Below are 25,842 nucleotides of genomic sequence, written 5' to 3' on the forward strand. Positions count from 1 at the left end.
TCAGTGTCCCACACCCTTTTAAGATTCTGTTGTGCTTCAGCAAATGTTAGAGTCTGTAAACAAGTCTGGATGGCGCCTGGCAAAATGCCAGAGGGAGTGGTTTGTGAAGTAACAAAAGCGAGCCATTAAGTGTGGAGATTCCTTATTGGTTGACTGCTGTATCTATTTTATGCTAATTAGATAAGCTGTGTAAAATGTATAAATATCGCTCAGATCTTACAATAATCGGCTCTCATTCCTGCTCCATCAACTTACACAAGTCATTCGTCACCCCCCGGTTATTTTGCCCAGCCAGCCGGGCTGCGGCAAGCAAATGTGACTGGGTCACTTAGTGAGCATGGCACAAGTCAGGAGCTGATGAGGTATTCAAGCTGGTCACCTTCCATGAGGTGACAGTTAGCTTGGCCAAGATGAATGGGCAGCTCCAGCAGGAAGGATCCCTTCACCAGGTTCAACAATAATCCCTGGTGGTCCCAGAACCTCCTCTAATAAGGCAAGTAGCATTTTTAAGATGTCACTTGTCAATTGACAGTGATCCTCTGTGGAGTCATTCATTTCCCTTTTGGATTCCAGAAGCTTCAGGGTCAGGGCAATTGTATCTGCACTCCCTGCCCTTTGGCCTCGATAAGAGCCTAGTGAGTGGCTAGCTTAGAAAAATGGTCATCAATTAACATCTCTATAACAAATTTCAGCTCCAAGCACCTCTTCCATGTGGGTTATTTTGTGTTAACACCCAAGGCAGCTTTCCACACTGCCCCTGCTATCAGCAGAACCCATTAGTGAATTCAGCTGTTGGCAGCACCATTAACTCCCATGACAAATTTGGGTCTCACATCATATTCATTTATTAGTACTGAGGATTGAACTCAGGGGTGCTTTACATCTGTATTCACAGTCCTTTTTATTTCTTGAGACAGGGTCTCACTAATTTAAGGTTGGCCTTAAACTTCTGATCCTATTGCATCAGCCTCCCAAATAGCAGGGATTACAAGAATGCACCACTACAACTGGCTTAAGTAATGGTTTAAATGGAGGAAGACTATGGAAAGAGATGGTTTGCAAATATGGCCAGGGAGAAGATTCTTCTTGGAGTGAGAGGTTTGGGAGAGTACAAGTGAAAGTTCTAACCATTCAAGGAGGAAATTTACATACTCCTCTTGGATTTTTGTGGATTCAGTAAGAAAAGGCTAGGGCAGAGGACAAGCATTTAAAAAGAAGAGGGAGATGAACAAAAACTTCTTTTAATATAAAAGAGCATATTTGTGTTTTATCTGACATGTACTCACAGATCAGTCAGCAGTTCTAAGTACTTGACTTTATTTAACCCTCACAACTGCCCTGAGGTAGGTGATTATTATGCCCATTTTAGGGAAGAGGACACTGAGGCCCTGAGAGATTTTAATTTTCCCAAGGTCACTTAGGGTGGTAGATGGCAGAGGTGAACACAACTCAAGCAGACTGGCTCCAGATCTACTTCTGAATCTCAATGTTACACAGCTTCTCAACTTTTGTGTCTCATTGTTTGGATGAAACCCATATGTATAAACTTTCTAATCAATCTTTATTGATAAAGAGATTTATTTATTGTGAGGGGTGAAGCTCTCAATATGTTGGTTTCAAATCTTGTACGCAGATGAACATGTTCAGATGTGCAGGACTCTGCTGCCACCCAGTGGCGGCAGACAGTATTGCTGCTTGTTACTTTTGAGAGTGAAGCCTCTGATGTCGGTTGAGACTGGAATAGCACCGAAATGTCTTTTGACAGTGTTGACAGTGATAAGGTTTCTCCTGGGTGTGAATTCTCTGATGCTGAGCTAGGTGGGCACTGAGGCCAAAGGCTTTGCCACATATTTCACAGGCGTAAGGCTTCTCCCCAGTGTGAATCCTTTCATGCTGTGTAAGATTTGCTCTCTGGGCAAAGGTTTTCCCACATTTGCTACACATGTATGGTTTCTCCCCAGTGTGAACTCTCCGGTGAATGGAAAGGCACGAGCTCTGGCTGAAGGATTTCCCACATTCCTGACAAACATAAGGCTTTTCTCCGGTGTGAACTCTCTGGTGTCGGATGAGTTGAGCACTCAGGCCAAAGGCTTTCCCACAGTCGCTGCATTCATAGGGCTTCTCCCCCGTGTGAATTCTCTGATGCTTAGAAAGGCATGAACTCTGATGGAATGTCTTCCCACACTCACTACACTGAAAGTGCTTCTTTGCAGCATGAGTCCTGTGATGCTGAATAAGGTAGTTATTCTGGGTGAAGACTTTGTCACACTCCTTACATTTAAAGGGCTTCTCTCCAGAGTGAATTAACTGATGTTCTGAGAGGTGAGCACTTTGGCTGAAGGTCTTGCCACATTGGTTACACTTAAAGGAGTGCTCACTTTGGGAAGACTGTTGTTCGGTGAGGGAGAGGTTATGGTCGGCTTTCCTGTGCTCACCACGTTCACATGGCCTCACCCCAGAGTGGATTCTCTGATGGCGACTGAGTTGTGTACTGTGGCCAAAGGCTTTCCCACACTGATGGCACTCAAAAGACTTCACCCTGGTGTGAATCTTCTCATGCTGAATTAGGTATTTGCTACGGTTAAAGGTTTTCTCACATTTGTTACACTTAAAGCGTTTCTCATTGAGCCTTTGATACTCTCTCTGTTCTGAGTTCAGATCCAAAATTTTCTTGCTTGTATCAAATCCTTGTTTTTCTCTGGTGTGAATACTCAGGTGGCAATTCAGGGTTGAATGGCAAATGAAGCGTTCTCCACACTCCTGACATTGGTAGGGGGCTTCGATGGTGTGGATTATCTGATGGTGCACCAAGTGTTCTTTGTGGCTGAAGGTCTCCTTGCATTCAGCACAGCCAAAGAGCTTCTCTGTGGTGTGACTGGACTGATGTCTAATCAGGTGTGAGGGTCGGCTGAAACTTTTGACACATTCCTGACATTTGTGGGGTTTGTAGCCTGTATGAATTCGCTGGTGTTCATTAAGGTGAGTGTTCCGGCAGAAGGTTTTCCCACAGTCACTGCATTTGTAAGGCTTCTCTCCACTGTGAATCCTCTGGTGGATCTTCAGTGAGGATGTATGGCTGAAGGCTTTCCCACATTCATTGCATTTATAAGGCTTCTCCCCAGTGTGGATGGTCTGGTGTTCAATGAGTGACGAACTCCGCCTGAAGGTCTTCCCACACTCCTGACACTCAGAGGTAGTTTTTGTAGCATGGGTCTTTTGATGTTGGATGAAATGCTTCTTCAAGCTGAAGGCTGCCTGGCACATGGCACATTCATAGTGTTTCTGAATGTGGGTCTTCTGGTGCCCGGCAAGATGAAGGGCCCGGCTGAAAGCCTTGCCACATTCATTACATTTGTAGGACTTAGCACTTGCGGTGGTTTTCTGACATTTAATGGGTTGTGCACGATTGGATGGACAGTCATGATCTTGATTGTTACAGAATTTTTCTCCAGTGTGAATTTTCTGATACCATTGGAGGTGCATGTTCTGACTAAATGTTTCCCCACATTCCTTACACACATAGGACTTGTATCCTGTATGAGTCACAGGATGAACAAACAGGTAGGAACTCTGGATGAAACTTCTCTCATATTCTGGACGCACAGGGGGCTTCTCCTTCGTGTGAATGATCCAGTGCTGGATAAGGTGGTAACTTTGGCTGAAGCTTTCCCCACATTCACTACATTTATACAGGGTCTCCTCTCCCTGTAAAGAATCCTGCTGGCTCTGGTCTGAGTAGTAGCCAAAGTCACCCCTACATTCTTTCGACTTAGCTGGTGTGAGGCTCTTTTCAGGAATGTCATGCATCACAGAGTCTTCTCCTATGGAAAGGAGGGAACTAGGACTGAGGCCACTCTTGAATTCATGATTGCATTCTGTGGGACTTTCCTCGTTGATAGCACCATCAGTCCTCAGAAGACTTTCTGGATCTCCCAGCAAACTATCTAACCAGCTCTCACCTATACAGGTTTCAAAGCTGGAGTTCCAGAGGCCATCCTTGGAAAATGCCTCCAAAATCTCCTGGGAGAGCCCTTCTTCTAAGAAATCCTGATGCAGAGGAGAGGCCTTGGTCTCAGTCATATCTGAAAGAGAGAATACAAATGTCTCCAGTGGGAAAGACCAGAGCTGTGGGCTGAGAATGTGGACAAGAGGCAGTAGGGGTGATACATCTTGAGTCCAGCCTGTCCATCAAGGGGGTTAAAGGAAAGGGGCCCGAAGTGGTGTGCCGTCTGAAACTGGCATCAAGAAACAAGAGTCCATTCTCAAGAAGGGAATCTGGAAACTTCAGGAGTTCAACTGAGAGGGAGAATCCCAGCCATAACCCTCATACCTACATCAATGACCGTGTTCCCCAAAGTCTCCTGGGCTCACCTCTTTCCTCCCCTCCACTTTGTCCTACATAGTCACTAAAATCTTGCTCTTTCTATCCTGGTCCTTACTCCTGGAGAATGACCCAATCACCCACCCAGTCCTCCACATCTGAATCCTGGGAGTCCGCATCCCCACTCCCACTCACCACTTTCTGCCAGACCTCCTTGGGAATGTCAACTCCCTCCCTCTCCTGTGTCAATCATCAACTTCCACCCAGCCATCAGGGGCTGTGTGACAACCAGCTCTGGCTACATCACTCCCCCAATAAACACTTCCAGAGCCTCTGAAGAGAAATGCAAGTGCATGAATCCAGCATTCTCTGTACTGGCCCCAAAGAACTCCTGCACGTCCATGAATTTACCAAACTTTCTTATCTGTGCCATAACGGGACTCTTGTGCCCAAGTGCCCTTCACAGGAAAACTGTTCTGTGTCCTAGCTTGAGTACCACCCTACTCTGAGGTATCCCCCAAACCCCACACTGCTTTCTGCTGAGAGTGCCCCACCTTGTGTTCTCTCTGAAACAGCTGAGCTTTCAGCACCCTGTACTGTGACTTGTGAGTGGATGACGTACAAGCAGTCACAGAAAATTCTCAAGCACAAAAAGCAAGGTACCTCAGGTGCACTCTCAACCACCCCTGACAGCCCCCTTTCCAAAGTTGAACAAGCAGATCTGCCCTTATCTGGCCCACCCTCAACTACCAAGCTGTGCACCCCAGGACCCCACAAAACATGAAATTCACTGCTTTCTCCACACCTCCAGTCCCCCTATCTCACCCAGCCCATCCTGAACCATCATATTCTTTCAAGTCTGTTCCTTCGTGTATTTCATGGCTCTCTATCCACTGAACATCTCAGAGACTGCCTATCTCTCAGCCTGTTAAGTGAAACTGAAACAAAATCTTTCCAGAGCCACCTCTTGCTCTGCATTGTCACATCTTCTGTGCTTCTGCTCCAACAGCTATCTGGCTTGTTCTCCTCACCATGCCTCTGTGCATGCTGCTGCCTATGCCCGGAGCACATCAACAGCCGTGTACCAGGCCCCTCTTACATGCTGAGCATGATGTAGAGAGCTGGGAACACAGGATGAATCTAGCAGAATTGCAGTTATAGCAGGAAGAAGACCTGAGTGATAACAATGCAGCACAGTTGTGACTATTGGAGATGTACATGTACACACACACACACACACACACACACACATGCCTACCTATATATTTAGTTGTCTCTACTTGAAAATATCCTCTATGTTAAAGTAACAGAAACAAAAATGAGAGGTCAGGGGAGCACGTGCCTGGATTGGTCTCCCTCATGTGACACTGGTGCCGAGCAGCAGGCTGCAGAGGACTCATAGGCAGTGAGCTAAGCACAAGGATGCAGACTGATGGGCAGGTAGAGCCCTGGAATCCTGTGATCTCTGGTTCAGGGTCCTCCTCCTCACACTGATACAGTAACACTGAGCGAAGCCACCCACACCCAGGTGAGGCACCTGCTTCTGCTCTCTCCTCCCAGGGATGTTTCCACCAGGGGAAGCACCACAGGAATCCTCACTGACCTGCTCAATCAAAGGAACCCTGGCCCGGGAGATAGCAGAGTGGATGTTCTTGGCAGCATTCAGTCCTGGGCCTGAGTTACTCCCAAATGTGGTCATCTGCTAAGCCCAGGGCAAGGGAGAAAGGTTGGGTCTATATAAAGGGAGGGAAAAGAGATAGACAGACTGGGGGTCTATGCCTCATAGGCACAAGGCAGGAAGGGGGCAGAGACTGACACAGGGAGTCAACAGCCTCCCCTTGCTGAATCTGGAAGGAAGAAAAGAGGACAGGAGAGGCACCAGGACAGCCTGTGCAAAAGGCCAGAGGAGGAGGATACACAGCAGGCATGTCAGATTGAGTATTGCTTAAGCATCCCCATCCCTCCTAAAATGAAGGGACAGACACCAAGGGATAAGTGAAACCCACAGGCCAGATGTCAAGATGTCTGGGCAGACACACTGGGGGTTGGCCACCTCAGGCAGAGGTTCTGAGGTACACCAAGGGCCCTCCCCTCCACTTACCAGGGCCAGCTGCTTCTGGGCTTCCTTCCACCAGGGCCTCCAGCTCTTCCCCACCATCTGGATAGGAGGTCAGGCTGGGTCTTGGGGGATCTGCAAAGACAGAATGACACTACAGTCAATCACAATGTGGAAAGTCAACCATATGTCCAATAGGAATCTTTCAGCTCTCCCAACTTTATCCTGCACACAGCAGGGACTCCCCTACCTTGCTTCAGTAGCACATACTCGCTATAGTTTGGAGAAGATCTGCCCCAGTGTGACAAAATTCTATCAAATAAGTTTCCATAACGTAGTCTTTTATTTATTTTTTAATCTTTTAGAATAAATTATTCTTAGAAAAAATTGAGGACCTAAAAAGGGGAAATTAGTAGCTGAGGTGACAGTGATGGGGAACTGGGATGCTGGGGCCTGGGAGATGCCAGACATGCACTGGGGCTGGGTCTATGAGGCTGCTGTGCAGAAGTGGGTGGACACAGCCGGTCCAACTAGACCCCTGGGAAAAGCCTGCTGGCACACCTGGCTTTAAAGAGGGTTCCCCACATCCCCAGAGCTGATAAGACAGGCTTGCTAGGCCTAAACGATTTGTGCAAACAATATGGTTTAAATGAAACACCTGCTTTTCTTGTGAGTCTGGAGTTTGGGTTTGTGCCAGGCAAATGGGGCATATGGCCAACCCCCAATAAAAACTCTGGGCCCTGAATCTCCGATGAGCTTCCCTGGTAAACAACATCTCACATGTATTGTCACATCTTGTTGCTGGGGAATTAAGTGAATCCCATGTGACCACTAAGAAGATTCTGGAAGCTTGAGCCTGGCTACCCTGAACCTCACCCCACTTGCCTTTTCCCCTTGCTGACTGTGCTCTATACCTTTTCACTGTAGTAAATCACAGCCATGAGTCTGACCATAGGCTGAGTCCTGGGAGTCCTCCTTGCGAATCGTCGAACCTGGGGGTGCTCCTGGGGACCCTAACCTGGCTGGGAAGGCAACTTCCCTTCTGTGAACCTGAGTTTCAGAATGATCAGTCACATTGGGGCAGATCTTCTCCAACCTCCTCATGGGGTGACCAAAAGATTGAGTGAGAACTTGACCAGCAGAGGACTTGGTTCATGACACAGCAGTTTCTGCTACTCCACTGCTTATTCACTCAGAAATGGTTCACTGGAGTCCTATGGTAGATACTGGGGACACCAATGAACAAAGCAGGTTAAAAATCCTGCCCCTACGAAGTTCCCATTTCAGATGACAGATTAAGTAGTTAGAACACTAAGGAGCCATGAAGCAGTTGAGGAGTGAGGCAGGGCCTTCTCATAGGTCACAGCTCACTGTAACAAAGGGAAGCCCTGAGAACTGTGGGCAGAGGGGGGCGGCAATCACAGTGACCCTAAGGTCAAGGAATGACTCCATGGTTACAAGTAGGAAATTCATAGGGATGAAGCTGCAGAGGCAGGCAGGAGGCCAGACAGGGCTTCTCAGCCTCACTCCACTAACATTTGAAGGTTGGATAACCCTCGGCTGGAAGTGCTGTCCTGTGCATTGTGGGAGGTGTGGCAGCATCTGTGGGCTCCACCTGCTATAGCACCCCCCATCCCTGGGCTCACCCACTATAGCACTCCTGCTCCAAACGCGAGGATTAAAAATGTCTACATACATTGCCAATGTCTGCTGGCAGGCAGAGGCAGCCAGTTGACAATGACTGAGTTGGGCCATGCTGATACCTAGGCACTCAGAAGCTGGGACTCCAACTGGTGGGTGATAGCACAGGTGATCCCCAAGTAGGACAGTGACTGGGACCCCAGAGTCAGAAGAGCACTCACTCAGAAGAAAGAGGTTCTGGTAGTTGTCCAGAGCTGTGTCCCAGAACAGGTCCGCCTGGTCTAGCCCCAGCTGCTCCCAATCCTCCAAGGTGAAATCCATGGCCACATCCTTGAGGGTGACAAATTCCTAAAATGCAAACACACTTAGTCATTCAAGTGCTGGGGCCAGGAAAGAGCCCAACAACCTACTCAGGGCACCCTAACCCTCAGTTTACCAGGACTTTGGCAGTAATCATCTTGTTCTCAGCCTCACAGGATATGATATCTTGAGATATGACACTCAAGAGCCCTGTATACTGCAGGCAAGAAACAGTCTCGGATGGGAGATAACACTGTCAAATCACTCACACAGGCAGAACTTAAACCCAATCTGCCTGATCTAAAATCCATTGATTTCTCAAAAGAAAATAAATTTTTAAAAATAATAAAAAGTTTTTAAAAATCCATTGATTTTCCTGTTTTTGTCTTTTTTTTTTTTTTTTTTTGTATTAGATCAAGATTTTAATTTGTATTACTGTGGAAATTTTCAAACACACACAAGTAGGGAAATGCATATAATTAACCGGATGGACCCAGCACCCACAGGACCTCTAATTTCCCCTATGAATACTGCAGTATTAATAGTAACTACTTAATATTCCTTAATACCTAGACCATATTCCAAGTACACACACAGATTTGTCTGACTTCTTGATGGTAATTCTGTAGTTACATTGTCGAGTTCTGAGGCCCAGGTGTGCAGTTGGCTTGTGTGGCTCGGCAGACCTTCATTCCTCAGCCATACCCCTGCAGCCTCTCTATTCTTCCATGCTCCTGACTTAAGGTCCTACATCTAGCTGCCCCTCTGCCCCTGTTTTTCCTATAAACTGGTGAGGAGAGCAGAGACCTGATCAGAGTCAGTACAGCCTTTGGAAGCAACCCCCCCACCCCGCCCCAATGTGGTGCCAGATCCACTTTAGGCAATACAACCACCTAAGCTGCATGACTACTGTTCAACTTTTAGTGATGCTAGATTTCTTCACTAATTAATACATATTTAAAATAAGAATTCAAAGGCTCTGGAAGTGGCCCAGTGGTAGAACGCTTGCCTAGCATATGTGAGGTTATGGGTTCAATCCCCAGCACTGCAATAAAACTAAAAATGCTCAGTACTGACAAGAGAAAGTGAAAGGCTGCCCATCCCCATCACCCCATCACAAGGTGAAACTATGGCTATTTGGACTGTCCTTTCTAGATCCTCATTAGTGTGTTCATGGGCACATGTGTAAGGACATGTATGTATATACACACAAAGGAATATTTTAAGAATGAAAAACTAACTCTGTTTAGTTTGGGTTTGAGGCTTGGCCCCACTACTTTCCACTATGGGTGGCCCCTTAAGCCTGATTCCTGGCCTACTAGTGAAAGGGACCGGTGAGTCCCATCTCATCAGGGTTACCCAGAAGTAACTGAGAAGCTGCTGGGCAATGTGGCACGTGGGAAGGCCTCCACCCCCAGCTTACACTTCCCAACCCAACTCTCCAGGCCTCCAACCTGAAGGCTTTTCTTTGTCTAGTCGCCTCCTGTGCTGGGAATGGGATCAGCGCTCAAGGTGCAGCGAATCACTGGATGCCCAGCTCCTCTCTGAGGCAGGGTTATTCCCAGGTTGTAGAAGAAGAGAGAATCAAAGTCACTTGCTCTAAGCCACACAGCTAGGTAGTGGAGGGACAAGAGTTGCTACCTGATGCATGACCCCAAGGAGGCTGACCAGTCAGGGGCTTGGTTTTAGATTCTGTTGGTTCAAATTCAGGTCCTATTTATGAGCTGTGGGACTTCATTATTCCACCCCTTTAAGTCCACGTTCCTCGTCACTAAAGTGAGAGTGCTGTGAGGATGAAGGGAGCTGGTGCCTGCAAGTGCTTGGCAGGAAGCTGTTCAGCAAGTAGAGTTTGTCGCTCATGCATCTGGTCACATCAGGGCACCTGCTGCCAGCTCCCTGCCAGGCACAGGGCAGAGGGGAGGCAGCCTGTTCCTGTCCTTGTGGGATTTAGTTTGGGTATGTCCACTGACATCAGTGAAAATGCTCTGTAAAACTCTGAGAATAATGTCCAACACACATGTGCAAGTGTATAAATAAATTGGTCATCCGACAGCAGGGACCCTACTCCTTATACTGAAAACTGGCAGGTAAAGGGAGAGTATCTCTGGGTTGCCCAGCCGAAGAGGGGCGATGACTCACTACGAAAGTGTTCCATCTCGGAAATGACGGGGACACCACACTGGAACAGTACCCTGCTGAGTGAACAGACAACAAGGCAGGCAGTGCCAATGGCTGCCGGGACCACAAAGGCTCTGGGTCTCTGTCCTGCCACAAAGAATGCACCCAAGTCTAACTGAAGCCCTTGAACCAGTCACCACTGCAACACACTAGATCACACCAGGTGTATGGAGCCAGCAAGCGACTGAAATAAAGTCCACAGGTCAAACTGCCCAGGTTCTTCAAAGTACAAACTGTAAAGAAGAGAAGGGTGGAGGAGGGACCTACAGGATCAAAGACTTCAGAGCAAACCAAAAGAGGGGCCACGGGGATGTACACTTAGGTTATTTTAAAAATACAAACAGCATAAGGAAGTGGTATCTAAAAATGTCAGGATGCTTATGTGAGGTGTAAGAGGGTTGTGACAGGCTCCATACAGGCTTCTGGGTGACAAAGTCCTCCTCCTAGACCCATGTGGGGTCTGTTTTCATTGTGTCATGCATTCAGTGTGTCTGAATTTCATCACCTGTGCTTCATTAAAAAAAAAAAAAATTTTAATGAAGCACATACTCAACAGGATTCTCCTGTGGGTGGAAGAGAAGTGGGAAGAGCAGAAGCACAAAGATAAGAACAAAGACCAATCTGATAATCCCAGTGAGAAGTGATGAGATTCCAATTTTTTTTTTTTGGGGGGGGTACTAGGGATTGAACTCAGGGGTACTGGACCACTGAGCCACATCCCCATCCCTATTTTGTATTTTATTTAGAGATAGGGTCTCACTGAGTTGCTTAGTGCCTCACAGTTGCTGAGGCTGGCTTTGAACTCATGATCCTCTTGTCTCAGCCTCCCAAGCTGCTGGGATTACAGGTATCTACCACCACGCCCGAGTTAGATTCCAAATATTTTGATGATGGTACAGACAAGATTTCCTGACAGAAAAATCATAGACTGTGAAAAAGAGAAAAGCCTGAAATGTTTCTAAGTTTTTACTCTGAGCAACTGAAAGGTCAGAATCACTGCTTACTGAGATGTGGGAGAAGTAATTCTCAAGGCAGATGCTGACTCTGGTTTGGGACACTTGGAGTCTGAGCTCCCCTTTGACATCCTGAGGCTGAATGACGCCTCCATGCCTCAAAGATCTCTATACCCCAATCCCAGGATCCCAAGAATGCTGCCTTTATGACAAAAAGGGACTTTGCAGCTATGATGAAGTTCAGGATCTTAAAATGGGGAAGCGGACCATATGAGAGAATTCTAAATGTCATCACAAGAGGCCTCATAAGAAGGACACAAGCAGTCACAGGAATGAGAAGGTGATGCAATGACAAAAAGCAGAGAGTGCAGTGATACAGCCAGGAGCCATTGAATGCAGAAGCCTCTAGAAGCTGATAGAGACAAACAGGCATTCTCCCCTGGAGCCTCCAGAAGGAACCAGCCCTGATGATAACTTGTCTTTGGTCCCTTAAGAGTCATTTTGGGCTTTGACTTCAAGAACTGTTAAGAGAATAAATTTACGTTGTTCTTAAGCCACCAAGTTTGTATGTTTTGTCACTGCAGTCACAAGACACTAAGGCAGATATCCAAAGGCTGATTCTAAACAGAAGCTGGGAGCAGAGCCAGAGAGGATCTTGTTTTTATCTGCAGTAGATCTTCCTCCTCCTCAGTTCCAAAAACTCCAAGAGCCCATCTCACCCAGAGAGAGTCCATAAGATGGTTTCCAAGATTGTACAGGCATGGCCCCAGCTACCCCTCAGATCTCACCTGCTCCATTCTCCTGTCACCCCCTCTGCCCCAGCCACACCACTTCCTTGCTGTTCCCTGGACCACTGCCTGCTCCCACTCAAAGCCTAAGATCTCAGTTCTCTACTCAAAAGTCTCTTTTCTAGGAGGCCGCCTCCAAACCCTCTGCATAAAACAGCAAACCTAACCTGGACTTCTTTTTTTTGTAGGTGTAGATGGACAGATACCTTTATTTTATTTGTTTTTTTAATGTTTATTTTTTAGTTGTAGTTGGACACAATACACTTATTTTATTTATTTACTTTTATGTGGTGCTGAGGATCGAACCCAGGGCCTCGCAGATGCTAGGTGAGTGCTCTACTGCTGAGCCCCAGCCCCAGTCCCAGCCCCTAACCTGGACTTCTTATTCCCTTCCCCACATTATCTTTTCCACAGTTCTTAACGCCACCTGCATACTACATGATTTACTTACAGAATTTACTGTCATGGGTTGAATTGTGACCCTCCAAAAAGACAGGTTGAAACCCTAACCCCCTACCTCAGGAAAAAACCTTATTTGAAAATAGGTTCTTTACACAGGTGACTGATTTGCGGTCATTAGAGTGGGCCCTAATTCAACACAACCAGTATCCTAAAAACAGAAAACGAGGACACAGAGACAGACATATAGAGGGAGAAGACTATACAAAGGTAGAGGGGAATAGTGTGCAAAGGTGAAGGCAGGATCTGGGTGATGCTTCTACAAGCCAAGGAAGGCCAAGTGGCCTGCACACCACCAGAGCTGGCACAGGCAGGAACTTTCCTCGCAGTCCTTGAAGGAACCACCCCTGCCAAAACCTTCATCTCTAACTCCCAACTTCCAGAACTTTTAAGACAATACATGTCTGTTATTCAAAACACCCAACTTGTGGTACTTTGTTAACAGCAGCCCTCGCAAACTAATCCACTGTCCTCTACACTCCCACTCATGTGAATGGGGACCATATCACAAGGATAGGGACCATATCACCTAGAACAAGGCTCCCGTACAGCAGACACACAACCAACACCTGATGAATAGCAACACACGGTCCTGGCGGCTGCTTGAGTCTGAAGGGAAGGAGTCACCAAGGACGGAGCCAGTACTAAGCAGGGTGGAGAAAACAGGGACAATAAACAGTCCTGATTACTGAGGCAGATGGAGCCACCCCCACCTTTGGACTTTCAGTTATGTGATCCATATAAACAGTCTCCTGAAAGTTTAAATCAGTTTGAATTGGAGTTTCTTGTACTTGTAGTTCAAATTGTTACTGTCTATCCACTGTTGAGAGCAATGAGTCAAAAAGGTTTTGCAGCAAGAGCCAGATCGCAGAGGGCCTTAATGAGCTTTTGTTCCCCAGACTCTTATGGTTTCCATATTATGTATCCCTCAAAATCTCATGTGAGACAATGCAAGAAAGTTTAGAGGTGAGACATTGTCTTAGGAGAGCCTAAACCTAATTAGTGCATCGATTCACTGATAGTGATTAATAGTTGTAGGGAGGTAGGGTGTGGCTAGAGGAGGGGGGTCACTGAGGGCATGCCTTTAGGATATACATTTTGTCTGTGGTGAAGGGAGCACTCTCCCTCTGCTTCTGAGTCACATTCCTACACCACACTCTTTTTTTTTTTAATATTTATTTTTTAGTTTTCGGCGGACACACATCTTTGTTTGTATGTGGTGCTGAGGATCGAACCCGGGTCACACGCATACCAGGTGAGCACGCTACCGCTTGAGCCACGTCCCCAGCCCCTACACCACACTCTTTTGCCATGATGTCCTGCCTCTCCTTGGGGCCCAGAGCAATGCATTTGGCCATCTACGGACTGAGATCTCTGAAATTGTGAATTCCAAAATAAACTTTCCCTCCTCTAATTTTCTTCTTAGGTTTTTGGTTATGGCAGTGAAAATGCTGACTTAAACAGACTCCTAGAATGTGTTGGATAGGGATTCTTGGAACAACATTGGAAGATGTAGATGACAGAAGCAGGGACTTGAACCCTGGGGCTCAAGGGAGCCACAGAGGGCTTTATACAGGGAGAGTTAAAAGGTCAGAGCATGCATTCAACAAACATTTCTTCTGTGTGCCAGATCCCACTGTGATGCTGGGGACATGGTCAGGTGTCAGGACAAGGACCTGGGCCTTGGCCTTGAGGAATTCACTGTCTGATGGAGACTCAGGGATGCTAGATGATAAGCCTGAGGTAGCAGGGCTGTGACACAGGGAGGTATCAGGGCTATATAAACCTTGGAAGGAAGGGGAAAAGTTACCATGGGATAAAGCCAAGCTTCCTAAAGTGGAGGACATTCAAACTGGACCATTAAAGACAAGCAGATATTAACCAGGTAGAGAAGTTTTTAGCATTCATTCACGCAACAAACACCCCAAAAGCCTGCTGTGTGCCTGGCCTATGCTATGCCCTGGCAATCTAGAGATGAATCCCAATCATCTCCTCTCCCGAGGAGCATGTAATCTTGTGGGGCTGACAATATGGGCAGAGACAGGTGGATTTACGCTACAGAGGAGTCATCAGAGCATGGAAGGGAGGCCAGAATAAGGACAAGCTGACTCTGCCTTGGGAAAGATGGGGAGATGAGCTGGGTCTTGAGGGCTGCATAACATGTTACCACAAACAAGAACAGCAGGATATTCTAGCAGAGGGCATAGCCCAGGCAAAGGCAGAGAGATTGGAAAGTACAGTGTAACATTTTACCATCAGATCAGAAATGGAGTACTGGTTTTCTGGCAAAAATGACAGAAGATGCTGGAGAGGTAGGCAGAAACCAGGTCATGCAGGAGTGGACATTTTAACCTGTAAGCAACAGTGCAACAAGGATTCCATAGCAGGACAGCAACGGTATGAAACGTTACCATAAAAAGACAACTGGGGAGCCACCATGGAACAGCAAGCAGGGTACAAAGGAAGGCTGGATTTCTTCTGAGGGTAATCAATTAAGATAAAGGAACCCTCAACTTACCTCAGCCATAGCCGCCATGTCCCAGTAACCTCTTTCAAGCTCCTCCTCCTTCCCTTCCATATTCCCAGCTGGCAGAGCTGCAGGAAGGGAGCTGTAAGAAACTCTCCCTTCCTTCTACAGTTGACTCACTGTCCATGCTGGATGAGCCCCCAAATGTTCAGAAGTGGGTGGGACTTCTGAAGTGATTCTCCCTTTAGAAATCAACAACAATTACATTTAATTAAACTACTCCAGCCCCACATTTCCATTGCACTTCAGAACTTGTAAAACAACCTCATAACCATGCTTAGTACTTACTTTATGGATATTTGTGAGATCTGGCAATGAGAGTCTATACTTTGTTGGGACCTTTGATTTTGTTCTTGGCTGTGTCTTAGCACCAGCACAGTGCCTGTTGTATAGCAGGGGCTTTTAAAATAATTGTTGACATAACAAATGTCTTTAACTGAATCAATGGGACCATGCTTCTGGGATTTCTTGATTATCATATCTAAGATTTGAGCCAGGTGAGCTGGCCTCCAAAGCTGTTGCTATTCTACAACAGCAATATTTCTGAAACTTAAATAGTTGAAAAAAAATTTGCATCTCTGGCTGGGGATATAGCTCAGTTGGTAGAGTGTTTGCCTCCCATACAAGGTCCTGGGTTCAATCCCCAGCACCACCAAAAATAAATAAATTAAATTAAATTGCATCTGTACCAAACACACAGACGTTTTCATTGTCATTATTCCTTAAACAACATAGTTTAACAAAACTTGAAAACTGGTAAATTTCACCTAAAAATGAGATTTTCAGCTTCTGAAACATCCTAGAATTTGGCATCACTGGGTCTGCATCCCCCCAAATCTAGTTCACTGGAGCCCATTTAAAGCTCCCCCTTTAGATGGAAGTGCTCCCTGCACCCCACAGTCCTCACAGCAGCAGGATCCCTCCCTTACCTTAACTACCGCACTCTCACCAACATCCAAGTTTGAGACAATTTCCAAATCACAGTTCTGTTCCCATTTCATATACTCTTAGACCTGAAAGGGAAGAAATGGGGAGTGGGGCCTCTGAATGAAGCCCAAGGTACCCACCCAGGAGTCTGGGAGTCTTGCCACCTTCTTAATGAGGGTCTATGGTTAGATCATTTACTCTCCCTGAGCTTCAGTTGCCACATGTTCCAAATGGGGCTACTGCAACAGATTCACAGTCTCTTCTCTACAATTCCAAAACCTAAAGTCCCTGAAAACCTGAAATTCATTCATAAATTGACAGGAAATCCTAACCTGGATTGCCACCGACTACATATAGTCTTCTTTCCAGTCAGTGGAAGTCCGTATACACCTTTCTCCGATCCCACGCAGAAAACTTGGATGACACAAGCACTGTCCCAGATTCCGTCAGTATGTTGCCTAGTTGTGAAATACTGTCTTTCTAAAATCCGAAAAACCCTGATTCCCGCCCGAGATGATCCTGGTGCCAAAGGCATCCGATGACAGCGAGGACCTGCACTATGTCTTAGTGCTGCTGTGACTGCACCGCGCCTGGGCACAGAATGCGCTCCAGTCAACGTTCAATACCTGGACATCCTCAAGAACTCCCTTTCTTCCCCAAGATCCTGCCCAGACCTGCCGCCTTTAGACACCTCGTCCCTCTCTTTCGATCGGTCTCCTCAACTAAATAGAATCACTCGTCTCACTTTAGGAAGAATCTGACTTAAGGGTTCAAGATTCCATCAAGACCTCCACCGCCCAAGGCGACAAGATTTTTGCCTAAGTTGCGCTATTAATACAGCCTCGCCCCTCGGGAAGAACCGAGCCCACGAGTCTCCAGGGTTCTCAGCGACCCCGGACACGACACTTGCGTACCTCGAGATTGCAGTCCGCCGGGCTAACAGACTTTCCCCAGCTCGGTAGGAGAAATAAACCTAACTCCTCTCACACGCGCCTCTCTTCACGGGAACTTCCGGAACCCAGCAACACTTCCCAGCTATTCTACCCAGACTCCTCCGCGCCAAGCGCCAGGACTCTATTTCCCAGAGGGCTGTGCGCGCGCCCGCGCTTGGCTTCCCCGCCCCACACGCCTCTTTGACCTTGGAGGCCCCCGTAGAGCACCCTGGGAAATAGAGTAGATTCCGATCTGGACTAGGTGAACCACGGTTTTGTAGACCCTGTTAAAGGATCGACTTAACCTTCTTCTGCCTTTCCGGAAATTTCTACTTCTAAAGGAAACAACCCGAGGTTGCCATCTAAAGACGCGGAGGAAGCGGTTGGCGTTACCAAGAAGACGCGCGGAGTTAAAGAGGTAACCTTTGATTGGTGGGGAGATGCCCCGTAGTTTATCTTGATTGGCTTCATGCGCAGTGGGACATGCGCAGTGGGCTGCAGTGGAGTTCCGAAGAGGGTGGAAGTAAGCGACGAGGGAGTTTCTCCCCAGCCGGGTTAGACGGCTGATCTGCCGCGAAGGCACTTGGGAAATGGAGTTCCCAGGTAGACAGCCCCGGGGTAGTTTGGAGGTCGCTGCGCTTGCTCGGGAGCCCGGCCTCCGGGAAGAGGATGCGTGCGCAGCGTCACCGGCGCTAGAGGAAGTTTCCTTGGGGTAATGAGAAGGTGAGTCCCACTTCCTGCGGCTCTGACCGCAGAAACTCTGGCGCCCACCCCTGTTCTCAAGTACAGAGGTGAGGGAAGTTCCTGGCTTCCTTCAGAGTCAGCTCGGCTGTGGCCTGTGACTTCAGCACGACCCTTCTTGGGAAGCGGAGCCCCCTCGCCCTGGGGCCTGGACTAGAGAGGCTGCGGAACCTCTCCGCGCGCTAGGACCCCAGCCCCCTTGGACGCTGGTGGGCGTGGCTAAGGTTAAGCATCTGGGGTTGACAGATGCTCCGCCTTGGCAGCTAAGTCAGCCCTGGTTTTCTGAGAAGGGGGCGGGCGACATGTCACTGTCACCTAGGCTGTTGCCTCTCCGCGCTTAGCATGGAGTCTAACCTTTAGCCCTCTTGCTGTGTTGCGTCTTGGAATCTAGGAGGAACATAGTAGTTGACGCATAGTAGATGTTAATAAAATTTTATTGAATAAGTAAAATAAATGGATGACTGGCCTGAGGATTGGAGCCTCGGGTTTCAGCCTGTTCTGGGTTCTGGGTGTACTGTGGTGAGCAAAGCAAACAAAACCTTCCATCTTGAAGCTTACCAGCCTATTCAGAGGAGTCAGCAATAAGGAAGTTAGAGTATGTCAGGTGGTGACAAGCACTACGAAGAAAAATGAAATGGTGGGAGGAGGATAGTGTGTACTATGAGTAGTATCAAAAAAAGATCTGTCCAGAAAGGTGACATATGAAGGGAGAACTGGAGAAAATGATGGCATGAACATGACATGGGCAGAAAACATTCTAGGAAGATGTGAGGACAAATGCAAAGGTCTTGGGGCAGAAAGATCTTGTCATGTTTTGGGGAAAAGCAAGGAGGCCAGTGTGGCTGGCTTAGAGTGAGCAAGGGTGTATGGGAGAAGTCAGAGTGGGAGTGGGACATGGGAGATCATGTAGGGCCTTATGGGCTAAGAATTTTGACTTTTACTGTTTGAAATGGAAGCCACTGGAAGGTGTTGAGCAGAGGAAGGACAGGGTCTAAGATTTAATTGCTGCTTTCAGAATAGACTGTAGGGATGAGGGTAGAAGCAGGAATTCTAGTTAAAATTACTGGTGACTGTAATAGCACAAGGTAGAAGTGGCTGAGACGAGGCTAGTGACAGTGTAAGAGTAGGGGACAGGCAGATGTCTGTGGTTGAAAAAATCTAGTATTCCTCCTGGCTCAGTTCTACACAGCATCAGCTTTCAGATTAAAGACTGAAAGAATGTTCTGACCTGCAGCCCAAGAACCAGTGAAGTTTTTGTTTTTGTTTTATGAATTTGTGCCAGTTGAGAACATGAACTTTATAGGTCCAGAATTGAGTTCTGTCCCTACCGCTTTCTAGGTGCATAGTCTTTGAGCAGCAGTTTGTAAGTCTCGAGTATGAGATGCGTATCTCTGGCTTATAAAGTTGGTGGGAAATTAAAATAATATTTCTGGATCTGCCATTTGAAGAGCTGTATGGCCTTGGTCAAATCACTGTCCCTCTCTGAGCCTCTCCTTCCACATCTTAAAGGGAAAAGTTATTCTTCTGTGAAAGGTGATTGTGAAGATTTCAATCTACATATGTTGAACTCATGAGTTGGGAGCTGTTGTTAAATAAGCAATTAAACCTCTCTGTGCTTCAGGTTATTCTTTGTTCCAGTTATGGAACAAATTATCCCAAAATGAAGTTCTGTAAACAGCCATTTGTCATGGCCATAGGTTCTGTGGGTTAGGGTTTCAGAGCAAGCAGGTGGGGCTGGCTTGTCTCTGCTGCGTGACATCTGGGACCACAGCAGGAAGACTCCAAAGCTGGAATATCAATTACCCAGAAGACATGCTTTTTTTGCATGTCCAGTGGCTGATGCTGACTGTTGTGTGAGGGTCAATTCCTCTTCATCTGGGCCTCTCCATGTAGTCTGTGGGCTACTTTAGGCTGCCTCGTATTATGGAAACTCAGTACCACACAGGAGCATCCTGAATGAGCCAGCCAGGTGCATGACCTGGCCTTGGAGGGGGCATGCCATTACATTACATTAATTATGCCCATCTTTATTGGTAGGAGCAATAGTAGGCCTCAAATCCAATAGGAAGGGTTCAGAGCCATGCTTCTTAGTGGAAAGGGTTACCTTTTCCGAAGAGCACACAAGACTAGAAATATTGCTACAGCTGTCTTTGGAAAGTATAGATGCCACACTCTCTATAGAGGGCTGGGGGCATAACTCAGTGGTAGAGTTTAAGGGCCCTGTGCTCCATCCCCAGCTCAGGAAGAAAGAAAAAGAATGGGTAATAATTTTCAGAACCTACCTCTTGGGCTGTGATGTGGACTAAATCAGGTAACAGAAAGTTCTCTGCCTGGAGGGACCCTCCACAGATATCCATAACCCACTCTGTGGCTTCCCTTAGATCTCCACTCAGTTGACCCTCCCAGTGATGTCCTCTTTGACCACCCCGTGCAAACAGTGACCTGCCAACCCCCTTGGCACCCTTTTTCTCCTGAGGTACTTTATTGTCCTCCTTAGTGCTATCTCCTCCCGACCTGTTCAACAGTTACTTGATCATTTCTTTATAAGCTTGTCTTCCCCTACCAGACTGTGAGCTTGCTGAGGTCAGGGGCTGTGTTTGTTTCCTTTCTAAAGACTGAAAGAACTAGGACCTCCATAGGTTATTACTGCATGAATGAATGAATGAATAGACTTAGCACATACTGGCTGCATGGCCAGTGCTCAGTAAATATTATCTTTCACTTATTTGTGAATTGAACCGAGTCCAAGTCATTGTTTCCACATTTGTTCACTTCTAGGCTACTATCAAGATGAAATTTCCAAGCCAGTGAATCCAGAGCCAGACTGCGACCCTATAAAGGTACCATCCCCTCAGGCATGTGACCCTTGAGGCTGGTTCACCAGTAACCCACTCTTGCTGTCTCACCTCTGTTGCAGCCAGCAGACTTCCTTCCTAGGAGGAGTGTTATTGTTAGTGTGGCAGGACTCACCTGGTTAGACACTTGTTCCTTCCTGGGGGGCCATTTTTATCCCAGGGCACTGGCCCCTGGGGAAAATCCACTTAACACCACCACAGATTTCTAAACCATCCTTTTGTTTACATATGAAATCCAATGGTGTCTTTGTGTGTTATTAGTCAGATTGGGCTAGTCTTTTCCACAGTAACAAATAACCTCCAAATCTCAGTAGCTTAACACAGACACAAATTTTTTCCTCACTAATACAAAGTTTGGACAACTGTATATCCAGCTTTGATCTTGTGGCTCCAGCATCAACACCTGACCTTCAGGCCTAAAGGAAGAAGGGGAAAGGCAGAGAGTCCTGTGGCTAAACAGATGCTCCCCAGTGTTTACACCTTTGAGAAGACAGATGTGATTTCAATGTTACTGCCAGAACAACTGATCACTAAGACAATCACTCAGAATTACACCCCTCCTTACTGGAAAGGAAAAGGATACTTGACAGTGGTCTTCACAGACCAGGTGTCTTACACAGCTCTTTTGTTTGAAATAGCAGAAGAACCCTTTTATACCAGAGTATGATTTCTGCACTTCTGTAGCCTGGGAGAAGGAGAAACTCTTTTTTTTTTTTTTTTTTTTTCCTGAGATTTCTTTCATTAGCTATATGGATGGCCTGTGGTTTTCAAGAGAAAGATCTGTAATTCTGAGGCTGGGGATGTGGCTCAAGCAGTAACGTGCTCGCCTGGCATGCACGGGGCGCTGGGTTCAATCCTCAGCACCACATAAAAATAAAATAAAGATGTTGTATCTGCTGAAAACTGAAAAATAAATATTAAAAAATTCTCTCTCTCTCTCTTTCTCTTTCTCTCTCTCTCTTAAAAAAGATCTATAATTCTGCATATCATCACTTCAAGGAAACAGAGGCCCAAGAAGCTCTGAAATTACAGTATGGAAAGAGAAAAGGGAAAGGATAGAAATGTTAACAAATGGAATATAATAAGAGTGCTTAAAAGCTTTCAAGATCAAGGTGTGGTCAGTGACAGAGAACTTGCCTAGCATGTGTGAGTCCCTGGATTTGATGCCCAGCACTGGAAAGGGAAAAAAAAAAAAAAAAAAAAAGGAGAAAAGCTTTTCAGTGACTAGGCCCTGTTCTCAGCACTTGATATAAGTATCCACTAGACTTCAACAATCTTTCTGTCAGACAGGTGCTGGCACTAGACATTTTGTATTGTCTAGGCAGACAGAGACAAAGAGAAGCTAAGGAACTTTCTCAGCCTGGGCAAGTCTGGAATTCACATCCAGTGCACCTGGGACCAAAGTCTGTGATTTCAAGGACACCACTGTTGACAGTTGCAACAGAAAACCAACCTTGACTTTGACTAAAGGAAAAGGGTTTAATTAGAAATTTGCATTGTAAGATGTGTTAGTTATATTGTAAGATGTGGTAGCTATAATGAAATACCTGAGATAATCAACTTACAAAAGATAAGATTTATTTGACTCACAGTTTTGGAACTTTTAGTCTATGGGTAAATGGCCCATGGCTTTGGGCCTCTGGAGGGTGTGTCAGATGACAATGGCCAAGTGTGCCTGGCAGAGCAAAACCCTTTCATTATCAGTGAGGAAGTAAAGAGAAAAAGGGAGAGGCTGACCTCCCACAGTCCCCTTCAAGGGCACCTAAAGACCCCCAGTGACCTAAAGATCCCCTGCTTGGCCCCACCTCCTAATGGTTTCACTACCTCCCAATAGCACCACCTTGGGGACCAAGCCTTGAATGTATGGACTTTGGAACACACTAATCCTAACCACAGTACAAGGTAAAATGAAATCATGAACACACACACACACACACACACACACACATTTTGGCTTCTGATATTTCAACTTTTAATTGCTGCCATACACTAAATCTTAGAATACAAGAACAAATAAAATGTCTCTCTCCCCCTCTCATCTCCCTCCCTCTCTCTCTCTCTGTCTACTTAAAAGATGTTCAATTATAGTCATCCTATGGAGACATGAGTTCTGAATTTTGCTTCAAAAGTAAAAGCTAAGTTTATATGTATGAAGGAAAAAAAATTTTTGAAATGCCCTCTGCACACCAGGCAGTGGGGCACACCTATAATCCCAGTGAGTTGGGAGGCTGAAGCAGGAAGATCACTCAAGTTTGAGGCCAGCCCTAGCAACTAAGCAAGTTCCTAAGCAACTTAGTGTTTCAAAATAAAAATTAAAAGGACTGAGGATGTAGCTCAGTGGTAAAGCGCCCCATGGTTCAATCCCTAGTACCAAAAAGATAAAAAAAGAAATGCCCACTGCATCATTCTAGTTGATTTTCACTTATTAACTGCTCCAACCCTGCCATATCCTCGTTTGTCATAGACCTGTGTATGGTTTTGTTTTTAATTTTCAAAAAGTATCAGGAACCATTTCAGTGATACACCAAGCATAGCAAATAATGTAATGAATAACCATTGTCCCACTAAATTAGTCATAATTCATTATTCTAGAAACGAATAAAGCCTGAACTCTTGGTGACTTCATACTTAGTTGTCTTTATCAATCATGAGATCCCAGAGTGAACCAGGCAGCTCTCCTTTGTCATGTTGCTATGTTACCTGGGATACATGATCTCCAAGGCAGGATAAATGGAGGAGATGCTTTAGCCAGGAGATGACTTCCGCCCACACCCCTTTGGCCAGAAATGGTCATGAGTACCTAACATAGCTGTAAGGGTGGCTGGGAAATGTAGGGGAGCATGTGGATATTTGGGGATACAGTCCCCCCGGCCCCATTGTGTGGTTTAAGAAATAAGCATCAAACCAGGTTTGGTAGCCTACACCTGTAATCCTAGCAACTTGGGAGGCTGGGGCAGGAGGGTCACAAGTTTGAGGCCAGCCTCAGCAATTTAACAAGACCCTCAGCAATTTAGTCAGGCCCTGTTTCAAAATTTTGAGATGGGGATGTAGTTCAGTGGTAGAGTGCCCCTGGGTTCAATCCCTAATTCAAAAAAAAAATTTTTATTATTTTTTAAAATAAGCATCACAGATGCGGTTAAAGACCCTGGGTGTGCCTTCTACACAGGTGCTCGCTCTGATGGGAGCAGTTTTCTGACACAACTCTGCAGGACCTCAGGGCATCCACTACTCCTGGGAAGTCTGCCACTTGCTTCTATTTGGTCTGCTTTGTCCTTGGGTCATTAGGAAGGGACAAGTAGCTAAAGCCTCAGCACAATGGGTAACAACTGATTTCAGAAGTGGCCTCTTGCAGGATCCGAGAGTGACAGCTTCTCTTCCCTTCACCATAGGACTCTGATGACCACCTGTCAGCTGTGGATTGGCTTTTTCTTTCAGCTCCTCATCCCTGTCCCTTTCTGTTTTGTAGCATGATCTCCTTCTGTCCACACTGTGGCAGAAATATTGAAGCAGCTTTCAAATTCTGCCCCTACTGTGGAAAACCTCTGCCTACTGAGGAGCATGCAGCATCCCAGACCTTTGCCAAGCCACTTGAGTCGTCCTTCCGAGGTAAGAACCAGGACTTTGAGTGTCCCTGCAGTGGGGTAAGACACATATGTGGATGTGTGTAAGTTTTCAGGATGGACAGACCCTTTTCAGCTTTTCTGACCCTGCCTGGACCCTGCAGAAGCTCAGGGCTCAGGCCTGGACAGCTCTATACGCATCCCTCAGCAGCCCACTGGGGTCTTGTCCCCCCTGTAGTTTAAATTCCGTCTGTCTTTTGACAACTCATGCATTTCTGTCTCCAGCCTGCACTCCTTCCCTGAACCCCAGAACTCATAGAGCAGACTGCCTGCTTGACATCTGTCAGCTGTCCCATGTGCATCTCAGCCTGACCATGCCCAGAACTGAGGTCCTGATGTCACTGCTACCTGCGTCTACCCGCTCCCTAGAAGCAGCAAACAGTAACTCCATTTATCCTGTTTCTAAGGCCAGGAACTGGGGCCACCCAGGAGGCCTCCCTCATATGCCACCCTTCAGCACACCCTGTGGGTGCTCCCTTTTAAACAGCAGCATCATCACTTCCTCACACCCACCCTGCCCACCCTGCCCTCACCTCTCACCTATGTTGTTGCAGAAGCCTTCTCCTCTGGGCTCTCTTTTTCTTGTCCCTGTTGCAGTCCTCTTCGTGTGGCACTGAGGGTTCCTATTAAGATAGCCAGATCCTGTCACTCCTCTGCTCCCCATCTTCCATGTGAGGCCACACATGATTGGGCCCCAGTCCTTTCCAGACATCACCTCCTACCCTTCTGCTGCTGCTTGGATGGTGTCAGTCCTCTAACCACCTTCCTCCCCTCCTCCAGGCCTGGGCCTCTGAACCCTCACACTTGCTGTTCCTTGGGTGGGTGGTTCTTCCCTCCTTTGCCTGTGTGTCCCGCGTTGCCTTCAGGTCTTTACTCAGCTGCCTTCTTTTTTTTTTAATTTTTTGTAGTTGTGGATGGACAGCAGGCCTTTATTTTCTGTGGTGCTGAGGATCAAACCCAGGGCCTCACACATGCGAGGCAAGTGCTCTGCCTCCGAGTCCCAGCCCCAGCCCAGCTGCTGCCTTCTCACAGGCACCATCCCTGACATCCCTAATAAGACCACATCTTCCTATCCCCCTTTCCTGATTTACATTTCTTTGGTCCTTGTGACAGGATTAGACACAAGATTTTACATATTTTTATTACTTCTTGTTGGTGAGCTCCATAGGACAGGAACTTTCTGTGTTTTGTAACCTGCGTAGATTGTGATTTTTGTAATCTGTTATTTGCATTGCACAGCACCCAGGACTGTGTCCGGCACAGTTTTGGATGCTCAGAAGTTGGGGACATTTTCTGGGGGAGATCATGAAAGGCCTCCCCACTTGAGTAAATGTTTCACCCAAGACCTAAGGATAAAGAAGAATTAGCTAGGTGAAGAGTGAGTGAGGGGAGGGCTTGGAATGGGGAGAAGACTGGGTGTGGGGAGCCAGGCAGAGTGGAGGCACGCAGAACAGTGTAGTTTGGGGGCAGACATGCAGCCTGATTTCTCATGAGGTGCGATGGTCAGGGTGGACAGGGAGGTGTTAAGAAGTGGTCCAGTTCTG

The 25,842-nt window shown here is 46.8% G+C and overlaps 2 protein-coding genes across 7 annotated transcripts in view; one reads left to right on the forward strand and one right to left on the reverse strand.

Moving 5' to 3' along the window:
• Positions 1-1,227: 1,227 nt before the first annotated feature.
• On the reverse strand, positions 1,228-17,580 carry Znf473 (zinc finger protein 473). 2 transcript variants are annotated; one of them, XM_076839580.2, is made up of 6 exons: positions 17,476-17,580; positions 16,153-16,236; positions 15,215-15,405; positions 8,240-8,366; positions 6,423-6,512; positions 1,228-4,082 (listed from the first exon to the last, which is right to left on the reverse strand). In XM_076839580.2, exons 3-6 carry the CDS (start codon positions 15,272-15,274, stop codon positions 1,699-1,701), a joined length of 2,661 nt encoding a protein of 886 aa, XP_076695695.2. In that variant the 5' UTR covers positions 15,275-15,405; positions 16,153-16,236; positions 17,476-17,580; the 3' UTR covers positions 1,228-1,698. The 2 variants fall into 2 exon arrangements, with proteins under 2 accessions (XP_076695695.2, XP_076695694.2); XM_076839579.2 differs by lacking the exon at positions 17,476-17,580 and adding an exon at positions 17,065-17,158.
• The window catches only part of Vrk3 (VRK serine/threonine kinase 3), a 36,476-nt gene continuing 27,957 nt past the window's right edge, over positions 17,324-25,842 (forward strand). For 3 of the 5 annotated variants that reach the window (XM_076839584.1, XM_076839585.1, XM_076839581.1), the window contains exons 1-2: positions 17,590-17,805; positions 24,145-24,284. In XM_076839584.1, the coding sequence (XP_076695699.1) occupies positions 17,798-17,805; positions 24,145-24,284 (148 nt within the window). In that variant the 5' untranslated portion in view covers positions 17,590-17,797. Of the gene's footprint in view, positions 17,501-17,589; positions 17,806-20,601; positions 20,664-24,144; positions 24,285-25,842 lie in introns of those variants that run through there. The other 2 variants (XM_076839583.1, XM_076839582.1) reach the window with 2 other exon arrangements.

This window comes from Callospermophilus lateralis, chromosome 18 (genome assembly GCF_048772815.1).
Source record: "Callospermophilus lateralis isolate mCalLat2 chromosome 18, mCalLat2.hap1, whole genome shotgun sequence".
Taxonomy (NCBI): domain Eukaryota; kingdom Metazoa; phylum Chordata; class Mammalia; order Rodentia; family Sciuridae; genus Callospermophilus; species Callospermophilus lateralis.